The following is a 15,923-nucleotide window of genomic DNA, read 5'->3' on the forward strand; positions in this document are numbered from 1 at the left end:
TTGAAGACTCAGGTATGAATTTTAGTTTTACCACTTACTAGCTATGCAACTTTGGAAAAAGGTAAAATTTGAGACTGTTTCTTCAATTATAAAATGGTGATGTTATCACGTCTCAGAGTGTGCCTCAAATCACACAGAAAATCCCTTGTAAACTGTAAAAGTATCCTGAAATACCGATTTTCAGAGTCATTCTATTTCTGTACAAAGGGGGTAATTTGCTTTGACAGGTGTACTAACAGTCCTCTTATTCACATCCATGGTTAAAGCTAAACTATTCAAAAATACCCAGCCTCAACTAATAACAGCTTACTCTCAAACTAAGCTAAATACTCAGCAAAAACCAAATATACTTGTTTAGTATGTTCTAGTTCATTTTCATATCTACTTATTCATTTAATTCATTTGCTCTTTAGAAATTAAAATAGCATTACAATTCCCAATGAGGTATTCTGACCCCAGACGAAATGAATGTTTAAACCAGTGGCTGCTAATTAAATTTAACATGTCAATTAGTCCACAAACTACTAGGAACTTCAAAATAAAACTGTTCATAATTCAGCATTGTGAGAGAAAATCCTGGTTTGGGGAGAGATGAAAGAAACAAACACAAAAATAGGATGTTTGAACTCTACAAAAATTCAATTTTAAATGAAATTCAAATTGTATCACTAATTTACCAGGAATTATGCCAGGTTCTGGATGTAAACGGAGTTCCTTACTCTCAGGGTTTCATAGCACAGAAAGGAAACACCATGTAAACAAGCAAGTTACAAGTGTAACCATACTAAAGTGATTTAGTGTAATCATAAAAGTGAACACAATGTAAAAAGAAAATTGAAGATATCATTGAAGTTAGGGACAAGATGGAAAATAATCTCTAAGAAGTAAGGATGAGTAATCTGAAAGACTAATATTAATCTGCCAGGTGAGAAAGGGAGGGGTAAGGTCGGGCGCAGTGGCTCACGCCTGTAATCCCAGAACTTTGGGAGACCGAGGCGGGCAGATAGTGAGGTAAGGAGTTCAAGACCAACCTGACCAACATTGCGAAACACCGTCTCTACTAAAAATACAAAAATCAGCCGGGTATGGTGGCGTGTGCCTGTAATGCTAGCTAATTGGGCGGCTGAGGCAGGAGAATCGCTTGAACCCGGGAGGCGGAGGTTGCTGTGAGCCAAGAGTGCACCACTGCACTCCAGCCTGGCGACAGAGCAAGACTCTGTCTCAGAAAAAAAAAAAAAGGGAGGGGGAGAAGACAAGGACTCTAGGTAGAGAGCACAACATACGCAAGAGCTGTAAAGCAAAAAGGTGTTTGAGAAAGAAAATGTAATTTAGTATTATGATGAGGTAGTATACAGTTGAGAACACAAAACAATGCTGAAGTGTATTTTTTAACTGAGTTGGTCAAGAAATATTTAAACAGCTATGCAGGCCCTATTGCAGGCAACTAACATTAAAAAAAAAAAAAAAAGGCCAGGCATGGCTAACGCCTGTAATCCCAGCACTTTGGGAGGCCGAGGTGGGTGCATCACCTGAGGTCAGGAGTTCAAGACCAGCCTGGCCAAGATGGTGAAACCCAGTCTCTACTAAAAATACAAAATTAGTTGGGCATGGTGGCATGCACGTATAATCCCAGCTACTGGAGAAGCTGAGGCAGGAGGATCATTTGAACCCAGGAGGCAGAGGCTACAATGAGCCGAGATCACGCCACTGCACTTCAGCCTGGGTAACAGAGGGAGACTCCATCTCAAAAAAAAGAAAGCCCACTGAAGGGTGTACATTTCGACAAAGGGAGAAAGAGAAAAAGCAATAAACATAATAAATAAGTGACGTCATATATTAAGGGCTAGACACAGCATGGAAAAAATGTTTAATAGCACATTTTGTTTCCAAGTGCTTATACTATACACTGTCACACACTGAAGGGGAGATGGAAGTGGAGGTGAGAAAAGGGAAGGGTGTATGCTAAGACACACACATCACTCAGAAAGCCCCGTGCTCTCAGCAATTCTAATCAGGATCCATTTTGTAAGTCTGAAACATGATTTTGGCTGTCACAATGACAGCAAATGCTACTGATATCTAGTGGGCAAGGACTAAAGATGCTAGATGACCTGGGACAGTAGGCACACATCCCCCAACTTTCCACTATCCAGTCACGTAGGCAAAAAACCTAGAGTCTAATTCCATTTTACATAGAAACACAAAATATGTTTTGTACCATTTTAATGTACAATCGATTTTCCAAGAATGTAACTCGTGAATAAAGAAAAGGTGGTATTTTGTCCTGGTAGGAACTTTACCAAAAGTCATTCATTTCAGAAAGTCACATAAAAATATCATTTATTGTATTTAAGTAAACATTACAACATATCTATATCAGTCTGCAGTGTAACTGTCACATTTACAACAAAACTATGTATATTTACAAATATACCGTTACTTAATTACTTCTGGTATAGTAGGACCTGAGTATTTACAGGTTTAAATGATGTTATAAATTAGCTTCATGTCTTTCTCCTTTATTACAGCTGGGGCATTATATCAACTTTTTAAAAGTTACATGTGAGAACAGTTAACTTATCTATGAATGCCACTTCAAGATAGCCAAAAAAGTGCCACAAAATATCTATTATAAGCAGAGTGTGTGAGTCTGATAGGGTTGGGAAACCACAAACTGAAACAACTCAACCTTCCGGTCAACTGGAAGCCCCAGAACCTCTTTCTATCCCTAAAACAATGTGAAACCAAAATTTGATTTTCTGATACCTCCAAAACCCTCAGTTCAAAAAATACTTCCTTTTGTCACTGTGACAATTTACTAAAATGCCAAACAAGTACACTGCTCAGATCAATCACAAATTCTCAATTATTCATTTTAAAGCCCAGTGACAATGTATTTGTACTTGTCCCTAGAGAGATTAGGACTACCACAATCCAGAATATCAGACACCAATACTTTAAAAGCAGCATTTTACTAAATTGTGCTTTAATTTCAAATCACATCTTCCCCTTCGTTCTGGTTGCGTTCTCATGAAATCATGAAAGACAAAAAACATTAAATACAACTGCCTAACTGCTGCCTGAAGAGTTCTAGTGATGTGTACTATTTCACTGCCAGAGTTAATTTCACTATTAGACAAAACTAATTGTTAGGCAATTCTTTCCTAATTTTGAGGGAAAAAAATCTGCCTCTACTTGGAACAAAAAAGGATAACACTATCCACAAAGACAGACCTTTTACTTGGAGACAGCTATCATGTCCTTCTTAGGTATTCCAAAATTCCTACATTCCAACTTTCTCCAAAAGGAGAAAAAAATTAGAAGAAAATTCCCAAATACTATCAAAACCTAAGATTTTGAGGTAGGCTTTTTTGGTTTTATTTTGTTCTGCTCTTTGTATTCTGGTAAACTTCTAGCCCTGTTAGGACTTGATGAGATTTAAAACATTCAATTCCTTTTAGACCCCTTGTGTACTATTTTTGCAACCAATTTTATCCTTATTCACTTTTTGGTATGTCAAGTTTCACTGCATCCTCCCTCCCAAGATTAATCAAAGCTCTGTACTTCTGTAGCCTCTAGTAATTTCGGAAAGTTTCTAAAATGTTACTTCACAATGCATCTGGGCCTCATCAGTGCAGAATGTAACATACTATGGCAACTGAGATTCCTAGAATGGAATCTACTTTAATTTCACAAATACAATCACAAAAACACTTAAATATATAATTTTTAAATTTAATATACTTGTATAGCATAAGAGGTAAGCCTGACTTCTCAGTAAAGACCAAAAACTAGACTTCACATGTCATTAAAAATAAATACTAAATTAATCAGTGCTTATCAAATCTGAAAATAAAACTCTAATAAAATATAAGGCTATATGGCCGGGCGCAGTGGCTCATGCCTGTAATCCCAGCACTTTGGGAGGCTGAAGCAGGGGAATCACAAGGTCAGGAGATACAGACCATCCTGGCTGACACAGTGAAACCCCATCTCTACTAAAAATACAAAAAATCAGCCGGGTGTGGTGGCACGTGCCTGTAGTCCCAGCTACTCAGGAGGCTGGGGCAGGAGAATCACTTGAACCCAGGAGGTGGAGGTTGCAGTGAGCTGAGATTGCGCCACTGCACTCTAGCCTGGGTGATAAGAGTGAGAATCTGTCTCAAAAAGAAAAAAAAATAGTAATAATAAATATACAATATAAGGCTATACACACAATTTTGTTTATAAAAGGTGGGAGTTTGGAGATCTGACTCTGATACTTTATATTACAGTGGGCAAGCCGGCCTCTCCGGTTTTCAGTTTTCCTCAATAAAAAAATGACAAGAATGAACTAAAGATTATCTGCAGGTTTCTTCCAAGAAAAGATCCCATGATTTTATACTGGAACAAAGAGGGATTTTCTTTTTTCATAAAAGAAAAGCCAGGGCACAGTTAGATTAAAAGGGATATGAAGAGCAGCCTTTACTTTTTCTGGAGTTTTTTTTGTTTGGCTTTTGCCCCCCACAGACAGGGTTTTGCTATGCTGCGTAGGCTGGTCTCAAATCTCAAACTCACAGACTCAAGTGATCCTCCAGCCTCAGCCTCCTGAGGAGCTGGGACTACAGGTGTACGGCACCACATCTGGCTCTGTAGTGAGTTTTTAATGTGATAATGCATTCTTATTGCCCTTGTAAACTATTAAATATTGCCATAAAATGCTTGGTGGTCACAGGACTGAAAGTAATTTTGCATTCATGCTTCTAATCAAGTACTACAATGTTTTCCCTTTTAAAGTATGGTACAAATCATAAACAGCTATCTGAACTCTAGAAGATCTTTAAGGTTTCTTCTCACTATTAAATTCAATTCATTTACTCTTCGCTGTAGATGAGACTGCCTAAACTAACGGTCAATAAATGATACCTCTGGATACCGTAAATGAGATAAGAACCCAGGGTGTGAGACAGCATAATCTGAAAGTCCAAGGGAGCAAGAACTATCTCTGGAAAGCACATGCAAAGTTACAAAAATGATCACGAGTTTTACAAAGACTGAGATATCCTCTGGATTGGCTGAAGTTCATTTATATACCTCCCAAGGTGGTAAGATGACCAATGAAGTCCACTAGGATGTATTTAAATGCCAACTTCTCAATCCTGACATAACAACGAAGTGAGGCTATTCAGAGGATGAGGTGTTGTCCTGGCCCATAAGAATAGTTGAAATTATTATTCAAAATTGCTGTCATGTAATTACTTAGAGATCCTGGGCACCATCTTTCATGGCACACCTTCGAAGTAGTATTGTTCAGACAGGCCAGGTGCCTTCCTGATAAAAAGGGCTTTATTTGCTTCAGATTCTTAGAGGCAGTAATAGCCTTGCCTTGGAGCTATCCATGGTGCTTGCCTCAGACTCAGCCCATCACTTGCAGCAGCTGGTGCATTCACTTTCCTGTTACAGTACCACTCAAGATCTCTCAGACCTGACCTGTCATCCACACTGTGGCCTGTGACAATCACAGCAATATCACAGGGCACTTCGAATCTGTCTATTCCACTTTGCCTGTGTCCAGACCCACAATCACCTTACTTTGTAGTTTGTTTGGATCTCCAGATAACCTAGCTTTGCATCCCAGGCCTGCTACACAAAGCCCTTTCTGTGGACAAAGTACACCTTCTGGGAGATTACTGGCATACTCTGGGTAAAAAATTGTAGCTCTTCAGAAACAATTCTCACACATAATAGCTCACATGAGTTTTAATACCTTATTGCTACAATCTTTACCATTCCAAAATGATTTTAAGTAACTTAAAAAAAATTTTTTTTTGAGACGGAGTTTCACTCTTGTTGCCCAAGCTGGAGTGCAATGGTGTGATCTCAGCTCACTGCAACCTCCGCCTCCAGGGTTCAAGCAATTCTCCTGCCATAGCCTCCCAAGTAGCTGGGATTACAGGTGTGCGCCACCACACCTGGCTAACTTTTTGTATTTTTAGTAGAAACGGAGTTTCACCATGTTAGGCTGGTCTCGAACTCCTGACCTCAGGTGATCCACCTGCCTCAGTCTCCCAAAGTGCTGGGATTACAGGCGTGAATCACCGTGCCTGGCTTTTGCTACGTTTTCTTGACTCACACTGGGACAAGTGAAGAAGTTAATTCTGGAGTGACTTCTGGGTTTCAGGGAATCCAGCAACCTCTAGAAATTATGCAACTATTTAGGCATATGCATGTTCTCCTGGGAAAGCAGGTATCGAGATTCTCATCCTTAAACAGCTAAGAACCAAAGATCAATACACTGATGATGCCAAAATAATGATCATTACCCCAGATTTAGGCACTCAACCTTTATATCCAACTGACTACAAATTTGGCATGTCCAAAATGAAACTCATTTTCCTACTTACTCCCCTAACATATTCCTCTCCTAATTCTCATCATCTCAGAAGATCATACCACCTGGCCAAAAAGGCATAAATCCTGTGAATCATGCTTTATCGTAATGATCATCATGACTCTTTCCTTTTCCTTAGTCTCCCTTATGCCATCAATCACCATTAGCTTTCTGAAAGCCTAAGAAATTCTTAAAAACACCCCTAAGGCAAAAGAAGCATGTGTTCAATAATCACTTTCCAGGTGGTAAAGACCTCTCAATATTAATAGATCTTATAGGCTGAAAACTTCCCATTGGACCACAACTTTTTATTTTTAATATAAAGCCTTACACTGTTTCATCATTCCTCTTTCCTCTAATATCTACATTATGAATATAGTGGAAAATGTAACTCTTTGTTCCTCTGAAATTAGGGAATATGGTCAAAACAGTTTTTTTTTTTCAACAAAATGACAAGTGGTGGGGCGGGGGACTATTTCTGTAAAACTGCTCTTATTTGGAATACCTTTAATTTCTATCTCAACAGTCCCAGGGATCATAGCACTACTGTTCAGTGAAGGCAGCTGCTCTCCAATTTCTAGAAGATAATAGGAGCTTTGTTTTTTTTCCATGTAATACCATCTCTTTACCCAGAAGTCAACAGGACAGATGGTACTGCAAAAACAAATGCCAAATCAGAATTGAAAAACATACAAGTCAGAATTACTGACATTCCTGTCTGCTGACAGTAAGTATTTTAAAATGTAGCGAAAATAAGAGGTGATAAGGCTAGGTCTCAAAACTAAAATCTGAAGACCCTACATAAATGTGTTTCTGATTCTTTACAGAGTTTATAAGACTTCCTGAACATGCGCTATCTTAGTCTTTCCTTAAATACACAGCAAGATGTCCAGAAACATACAATGAGCACCTCTCATTTTTCACACACTGCCACTAAAGATTAGAAAGTTCCCATTGATTCATTGATGAATTTATTTTTATTTTTTTCAGACAATTTCGCTGTTGTCACCCAGACTGGAGTGCAACGGCACAATCTCGACTCACTGCAACCTCCACCTCCCAGTCGGCTTCAAGTGATTATCCTGCCTCAGCCTCCCAAGTAGCTAGATTACAGGTGCCTGCCACCATGCCTGGCTAATTTTTTTTGTATTTTTTAGTAGAGACGGGGTTTCACCATGTTGGTCAGGCTGGTCTCGAGCTCCTGATCTCGGGTGATCCACCTGCCCAAGCCTCCCAAACTGCTGGGATTATAGGTGTGAGCCACTGCACCTGGTGATTTACTGATGAATTTATTTTAGGACCACCTACTGACATACCCTGTACTTTTTAGTGCTTTGTAAACTAATGGCAAACTTTAAAATGTGCTGTACAGATTTTATTTTGCATTTATTACTAAAAACCTAGGGAGGCCAAATTTATGTTTACAGGATAGTGGGTTCAACTTCACAGCAATTTTTTTTTCCTAATTATTGCCAGTTATGGATGTAAGAGAATAAATCATTAAGTAGCTATAGGCAAGGCCAACAATAGGCTTACAACTGTAGAGAACAGAACAAAATGAAGGAATATCCAGATTTGGAATACCCTATACAGTTCTAACAGCTGCTTGTCAAAAAAAAAAAAAAAAAAAAAAACATAATGGCAGCCGGGCGCGGTGGCTCACGCCTGTAATCCCAGCACTTTGGGAGGCCAAGGTGGGCAGATCACGAGGTCAGGAGATCGAGACCATCCTGGCTAACATGGTGAAACCCCTTCTCTACTAAAAATACAAAAAAATTTGCTGGGTGTGGTGGCGGGTACCTGTAGTCCCAGCTACTCGGGACGCTGAGGCAGGAGAATGGCGTGAACCTGGGAAGCAGAGGTTGCAGTGACCTGAGATCGCGCCACTGCACTCCAGCCTGGGCGACAGAGCAACACTCTGTCTCAAAACAAAAAAAAAACCGGGTGCAGTGGCTCACGCCTGTAATCCCAGCGTTTTGGGAGGCCGAGGCGGGCGGATCACGAGGTCAGGAGATCGAGACCATACTGGCTAACATGGTGAAACGCTGTCTCTACTAAAAAACACAAAAAATTAGCCGGGTGTGGCAGTGGGAGCCTGTAGTCCCAGCTACTCGGGAGGCTGAGGCAGGAGAATGGCGTGAACCCAGGAGGCGGAGGTTGCAGTGAGCTGAGATCGCGCCACTGCACTCCAGCCAGGGTGACAGGGCAAGACTCCATCTCAAAAAAAAAAAAAAAAAGACAATGGCACTGGGAAAGGACTGTAAAGAAGACAATTAAAAATCAACAAGTGCCTCAGCTGTTTATGATAGCCTACAAAGTGATTCAAAGACAATTTGTTACCCTACTTCTTTACCATTACAAAGTGACCAAAATTAAATGCAACCATCCTTTTAACAGGGTCTTTCACAGAGCGTAAGTTTTCATTTTGGTAAAGTCCAATTTATCAACTTTTTAATAAGTAATGCATTTGGTGTTATGTCTAAAAGTTCTTCACCAAGCCTAAGGTTCTGCAGATTTTCTCCTGTTTTATTCTAAAAGTTTTATTTTATGATAAAATCTATGATGCATTTTGAGTTACTTTTTGTATAAGGTATGAGATCAAGGTTCATCTTAAACTGTGGTTAAGAGGATGAAAAGGCAAGTTACAGATTAGGAGAAAATATTTGCAAATACCTATCTTACAAAGCGTTCAGATTTAAAACATATAAAGAGCTTTTGGCTGGGCACGGTGGCTCACGCCTATAATCTCAACACTTCGGGAGCCCAAGGTGGGCAGATCACCTGAGGCCAGGAGATTGAGACCAGCCTGGCCAACAAGGCGAAACCCCATCTTTACTAAAAATACACACAAAAAATTAGCTGGGCACGGTGGTGCACGCCTGTAGTCTCAGCTACTTGGGAGGCAGAGGCCCGAAAATCTCCTGAGCCTGGGAAGCAGAGGTTGCAGTGAGCTGAGATCACACCACTGCACTCCAGCCCAGATGACAGAGCAAAACTCTGTCTCAAAAAATAAAATAAGCCAGCACGGTGGCTCACACCTGTAATCCCAGCACTTTGGGAGGCCGAGATGGGCAGACTGCCTAAGGTCAGGAGTTCGAGACCAGCCTGACTAACGTGGTGAAACGCCATCTCTACTAAAAATACAAAAATTAGCCAGGCGTGGTGGCGGGCATCTGTAATCCCAGCTACCTGGGAGGCTGAGACAGGAGAATCGCTTGAACCTGGGAGGCAGAGGCTGCAGTAAGTTGAGACCAGGCCATTGCACTCCAGCCTTGCCAACAAGAGCGAAACGCATCTCAAACATAAAATAAAATAAAAATAAAACCTATAAAGAGCTTTTAAAACACCACAGTAAAGAAGCAAACACTCCAATTAGAAAGTGGGCAAAAGGACATGAAGAAATATTTCACCAAAGAGAAAACATGGATGGCAAATAAGCAAAGACTTTCAGGCCAGGTGCAGTGGCTCACACCTGTAATCCCAACACTTTGAAAGGCTGAGGTGGGAGTATGGCTTACACTTAGGAGTTTGAGACCAGCCTGAGAAACATGGTGAAACCCCGTCTCTACATGGCCAGGCATGGTGGCACACACCTGTAGTCCCAGCTACTTGGGAGGCTGAGGCAGAAGGATCGCGTGAGCCCAGGAGACAGAGGTTGCAGTGAACTGAGATCACGCCATAGCACTCTGGCCTAGGTGACAGTGCAAGAGTGTCTCAAAAGGATAAATAAGCCTGTAATACCAGCACTCTGGGAGGCCGAGACGGGTAGATCACGAGGTCAGGAGATTGAGACTATCCTGGCTAACACAGTGAAACCCCGTCTCTATTAAAAATACAAAAAATTAGCCAGGCGTGGTGGCAGGCGCCTGTAGTCCCAGCTACTCAGGAAGCTGAGGCAGGAGAATGGCATGAACCCAGGAGGCAGAGCTTGCAGTGAGCTGAGATCGCACCACTGCACTCCTGCCTGGGCAACAGAGCAAGACTCCGTCTCAAAAAAAAAAAAAAAAAAAAAAAAAAAGGATAAATAAATAATAACAATATTCTCAACATTATTAATCATTAGGGAAATGCAAATTAAGACCATGATGAGCTATTACTACACATCTACTAAAACAGCTAAAATAAAAAAATAACAGTATCAAATGGCGGTGAAGATACGGAGAAACAATGTCTCACATATTACTGGTAGAAATGTAAAATAGTACAGCCACTCTGGAAAAGTTTGTCAGTTTATTTTAAAATTAAACATGCATTTACCATATGATCCTGCAATTGCATTCCTGGGCATTTAGCTCAGAGATACGAAAAGTTATGTCCTTACAAATCTGTACATAATTGTTCATATTACGTTATAATAGCCAGAAACTGGAAGCAACCAAAACGCCCAAAAGGTGAATGGTTAAACAAGCTGTGGTACATCCACACCATGAAATACTACTTAGCAATAAAAAGGAACTACTGCTACATGCAACAACATGGATAGATCTCAAAAGTATTATGCTGAGTGACAAAAAACAACCTCAAAAAGTCACACACTGTATGATTCCATTCATATGACATTATAGAAAATGACATTATAGAGATGGAGAACAGATTAGTGGTTGCCAGGGGTTAGGGATACCTGTTGCGGGGAGAGGCTGGGTAGATGGGACTATAAAGAGGGAATATGAGGGAGATGTTTGTGGTGACGAAATAGTTCTGTATCTTGACAGTGGTGGTTATGGTTACATAAATACACACGTGATAAAATGATATAGAAATAGATACATACTTATACCAAGATCAATTTCCTTGTTTTGATATTGTAATGTAACTATATAAGATGTAACCTATGAGGGAAACTGGGTGAAGTGTACACAGGGAACTGTCTGTACTATCTTTGCAACTTCCTGTGAATCTATAATTATTTCAAAATAAATGTTTTTAAAAATGCAATCAACATAATTCAAAAGTATAGAAAATATGGGAGAAATTTATGAATTTGTTGAAAAGGGTGATGTTGTAATGTTAAATGCAAACCAAAGAGGGATGGGGTGGTCGTAGTGCAGTCTAGAAAGAGGGCTGGAGAGTTTGTCCAACCCTCCGAAATAGATAGTTCAGTCAAACATTTACTGAGTACCTAGGATTTGCGAGACAAAGTGTTACTTCTGAATTAATTTACTCTCTAATACGACAAGACAGAGTATTATTAAAGACCTCTGCAAAAGCAGTTCCCTTTGCCTTGTATGCTCTTCTTCTGTCACTTTTTCTAGTTAGTTCTACGTCCTTGAACTCTCAGCTCAGCGTCACTTCTTCAGGGAAACCTTCCCTAGTTCTTCCTATTGCCCTCCATATTAGATCAGTTTCCTCTGTGACATATTTTGAACAGCACCCTATATGCTTCATTCATAATACTAATCACCATTCACAAACTGTGTGATTATTTGATATCTATTTTTCCCACTAGGCTAACATTTCCAAAAGGACAGAGGTCTGTGTAGCTTATGGCTGTATTCCCAAACTCAACACCATGCTTGCCTAGCAAATGGCAGAAGCTCAAAGTAGATGTACAGAATATATATATACAAAGCTAAAATTCATATGTACAAATGAGTAAGAAGAATAAGATTTACTGGAGTTCGGAAGAATCCTGTATCACTCTAACCTGAGAAAGCCAGTTTATACAGGATAGAAGGCTCATGTAGAAGATAAAGAATCTCGGCCAGGTGTGGTGGCTCACGCCTGTAATCCCAGCACTTTGGGAGGCCAAGGTGGGTGGATCACTTGAGGTCTGGAGTTCGAGACCAGCCTGGCCAACATGGTGAAACCCCGTCTCTACTAAAAATACAAAAAAAATTAGCCGGGCATGGTGGCGGATGCCTGTAATCCCAGCTACTCAGGAGACTAAGGCAGGAGAATTGCTTGAACCCAGGAGGCGGTGGTTGCAGTGAGCCAAGATTGCGCCACTGCACTCCAGTCTGGGCAACAAGAGCAAAACTCCATCTCGGAAAAAAAAAAAAAAAAAAAGATAAAGAAGAAAATAAAGAATCTGAACTCTGAAGCTGAATATAAACTTGGGCCTTTGGGCAAAACAAACTCAATCAAGAAAAGAAACCGAGGAGCAGCTGTACAAAGAGTTCTTTAGGAAAATTAAAGTAGGCATGGACTTGCACTGAGAGTGTAAGACATTAGAGACAGTAAAAATAATTAAAAGGACGCTGTGGTAGTGCAGGCACAAAACAACAAAGTCCTGAATGAGGGTGGTCATGGGAACAGAAAGATATGAGAAACACTAAGAATAAAGAAGCAACAGAGCTTAACAACTGGTAGATATAGGGGGATGAAAGGAGGAAGAATCAGATTATTCAGGAGGTTCAACAGTGACTTATCAGTGAAAGATAATACCATTAACAGAAATTGGAAACTCATAACTAAATCCCCTTAGGAGAAGGAATGTGCTTTATTGGAAGCGATGGGTGTCATCCACACAATTTAAGATATAAGACTAGATGTAGAAGAAAGTCAAGGTTGGCAATGTAGATATCAGAACAGATCAGTTAAGGTTACAGGAAAATCAATGAGATCTCCCAAGGAGAAGGTATAAAGAGACTCAAATGGAAATCCTTTAAAACAACTTGAATGCCTCCTTGCTGAAATTATGTTTATCAAATTATAGCGTCACCCACACTATGAGCTCCTGAAACGCATTTCTGATTTCATCCTTGCATTCTCTAACGTATACAATACAGAGCTTGTACATAACTGGTACATTGTAGCTTATTAAAGGAATCAACCATTCAAGATAATTTCTGATGAATGTTTCCTGTTCTAGTTTGCATTTCAAAACATGGTGCTCTGGGTAGTACTTTGAAAGGTACAGGTTTCACTTTAAATTAGTAAAATCAGTGAATTGAAACATTTTAAATCATTTATCCAAAAGCTCCTACTTCCCAAGGCTCTAGGAGTGAAGATCTGATAGAACAGACTTTGGGACTATGGAAATTTTTTAATTAAAGAAAAAAAAAAGCCCCTAATGAGACTAGGGCTAAAGGCAAATCCTAAACAGAAGTATTAATAGAAAATACTCTTCAAGAAGTTTTTGAATAAAATAAGCAGAAAAGATTATTTACCAAGGAAGTGAAACAAATGAAAACTTTCAATCATATGCATTATACAAGTTGACAACATCCAAAAAGTAAGCTTCAGGTGAACTGAAGGATAAATGAAATCTAAATGAATAATTAAAGGGGAACTGAGAACAGCCAAGACACTATTTTTTTTTTTAAACATAATGAGGTAAAAGTCATTGGCCTGCACTTCCACAGAATATTCCTGGGTATTACAGTCAGTGATGGAGTAACAGGCTAATCTGATCTAATACTTAGGTAAACAGTATTTCCTTAGTTGCAGTTTAAAAATAAGAAAAAAATGACTGCTAAAATGGATCAGGGGAAAAATCTATTGACAGCCTCACAAAATTATTGTATTGACAACTTAAGCCTTTTCAAGGTTGAGGTCTGCCACACTGCTCTAACCCTGAATCATAAGCAAATGTCCTAGGTGCTTTCAGATAGGTGAGTTCGTTTGTGGGACAAGTCAGAGAAGAGAAAAGAAACCGGTTATAGTTACAAGACTCTAGGAACCCGACAAGTCATTTATAATCCAACTACCCTCTCAGTATCAGACCGGCTTCCACAAGTCTAAAAGATGGTCAATCAGTATTTGCCTGCTTGTTTCCAACAATAGCAAATGAACCATTGGTAAACTGACCATTCTCAGAGTCGGACAGCTCGAATTTGTTGCAAAATCCTTCGAAGTTATCTCCCAGTAACTTTCATTCCTGGTCCTGGTTCAAGAGCAACATAGTGAAAGGTGAAAGTCGTCTTTTTCTTTAAAAAAAACTTCTTTTAAAAAAAAACAGGTTTTACTTCCTGGCATGTCAATACGTTCCCTTCTTTCAACAATGGGGAAATCTCACCCCCTTTTCCCCCCTTCAATGTTTGACTCCCCTTAAAGAAAAACGGAATACCAGGCACAGGGAACATAGAGTTCCTCTGACTCAGAGCCGCGACCTCTGAGCAGAACGGAGGAAAGGGGCTTAAATAACCACACACACTAGGAAGAGTTGCAGCTGATACGAATCATCATTGCCAAAAAGCAAACAGCTTCAGCCGGTGCCCAGGTGCTGGGACGCGATAGAAGCCCCACAGACTTGGCCTGGCAGCTCTGAGGAAATGGGGGCCAAGGAGCCTGCACCTCTTCTTGCCAAAGCCCGGGAGAGCTGAGTGGGCGCTCGTTCCCAGGCCGGCTGCAAGCGCAGCGCTTCATAAGGCAGAGCGCTCGGCCCCCGGGAAGCGGCATCGCTAAAAGGAAGGCTCAGTGAAATGCTTGGCAAAGTCCAAGCCGCACCGCCCAGCCAGTTGTCTGTAAGCCCAGCCACCCCGCCTGCCAGACGCCATCCTGGGAACCCGCACCGGCGGGAGCTCCCGGAGTTGGAAACGTCTTTGGCTCGGCCGGGGTACCCTCTGCCCGTCTATCCCGCCTGTCCACCCTCGCTCACTCCCTGGCCCAAGACTGAGCCGGGCGCCACCCCAGGGGGTGGTGCCCAGGAGGCACACCACGCTTGGGGGAATGGTGGAGACCGGGATGGGGCTCCCTGGAGGGCGGGCGGGCGGGCGGCAGCGGCGGGTCACTCACCGAAAGGACGCTCATGCGGATTGGGGTCTCCAACAGGCACGCCATCTTGAGCCTTCCCACCCGGCTGCTGCAGGCGCCGGCGCGGGGGCCGGCACTTTCGACAGCCAACTATTGGCCAACGCTAGGCACCTCTCCCTAAAGGCAGCCAGACAGACGAGAACCGGCCACGCTCTGGACACCGCTCAAGTACCGGAAAGGCCCGCAGAAAGAAGGGCAAAAGGGAATCGCGTCAGGGGCTGTCCTACGAATCGTTCTCTCAGAAACAGCAGCTACTCTGAGCCTGGGTTAGAGGTGGGAGCGGGCAGCAGTTTCCGCATGCGCAAAGAAGATCTGCGGGCCCCACCTGCCGCTCGCGGTGGGCGGGGCCCCAGAGGCGGAGTCTCGCCCTGACGCTACAAGCTTTAGGGACTTATAAGTTGCAGTTTATGGGTTCCCGTATTCATATTTGGAAAAAGTAGTACGTGGAGCCACATACATAGTTTGAAGTTCACTTTCATATTCATTCTCTCTCTCTGCACCAAACTCCCGGCGTCGTTATCTCCATCTTATAGGTGGGGAAATTGCGATCCCAGAACCTTTGCCAACCGTAAGAGTGATTGTTTCACGATGCAATACAGAAATGTGACTTGCCTTAGCGTTGTGTGCCGGCCGCGTTTATTCTGGTGTAGTGTTAAGAATAGCCAGAATGCTTGGGTTTCTTCCTAGCTACTTGACTTATCAGCTGCTTTACCCTGAGCAAGTTATCTAACCTTCTGTTTCAGTTTCCTCATCTGTAAAATAAAGGTTAATGAGGATAGAGGAGTCAACAAACGTGAAGCGCTCAGAAAAAACCTAGAACATAGAAAGCGTTATACAATATGTGTTAACATTTCTCTAG

The 15,923-nt window shown here is 41.4% G+C and overlaps 1 protein-coding gene across 6 annotated transcripts in view; it reads right to left on the reverse strand.

Moving 5' to 3' along the window:
- The window catches only part of ARMC8 (armadillo repeat containing 8), a 117,173-nt gene extending 101,775 nt beyond the window's left edge, over positions 1 to 15,398 (reverse strand). For 3 of the 6 annotated variants that reach the window (XM_030816767.1, XM_030816771.1, XM_030816769.1), the window contains exon 1: positions 15,047 to 15,363. In XM_030816767.1, the coding sequence (XP_030672627.1) occupies positions 15,047 to 15,091 (45 nt within the window). In that variant the 5' untranslated portion in view covers positions 15,092 to 15,363. Of the gene's footprint in view, positions 1 to 14,119; positions 14,196 to 15,046 lie in introns of all 6 variants that reach the window. The other 3 variants (XM_030816768.1, XM_030816770.1, XM_030816772.1) reach the window with 3 other exon arrangements.
- Between the last annotated feature and the right edge of the window lie 525 nt (positions 15,399 to 15,923).

This window comes from Nomascus leucogenys, chromosome 8, assembly GCF_006542625.1.
Source record: "Nomascus leucogenys isolate Asia chromosome 8, Asia_NLE_v1, whole genome shotgun sequence".
Classification (NCBI taxonomy): domain Eukaryota; kingdom Metazoa; phylum Chordata; class Mammalia; order Primates; family Hylobatidae; genus Nomascus; species Nomascus leucogenys.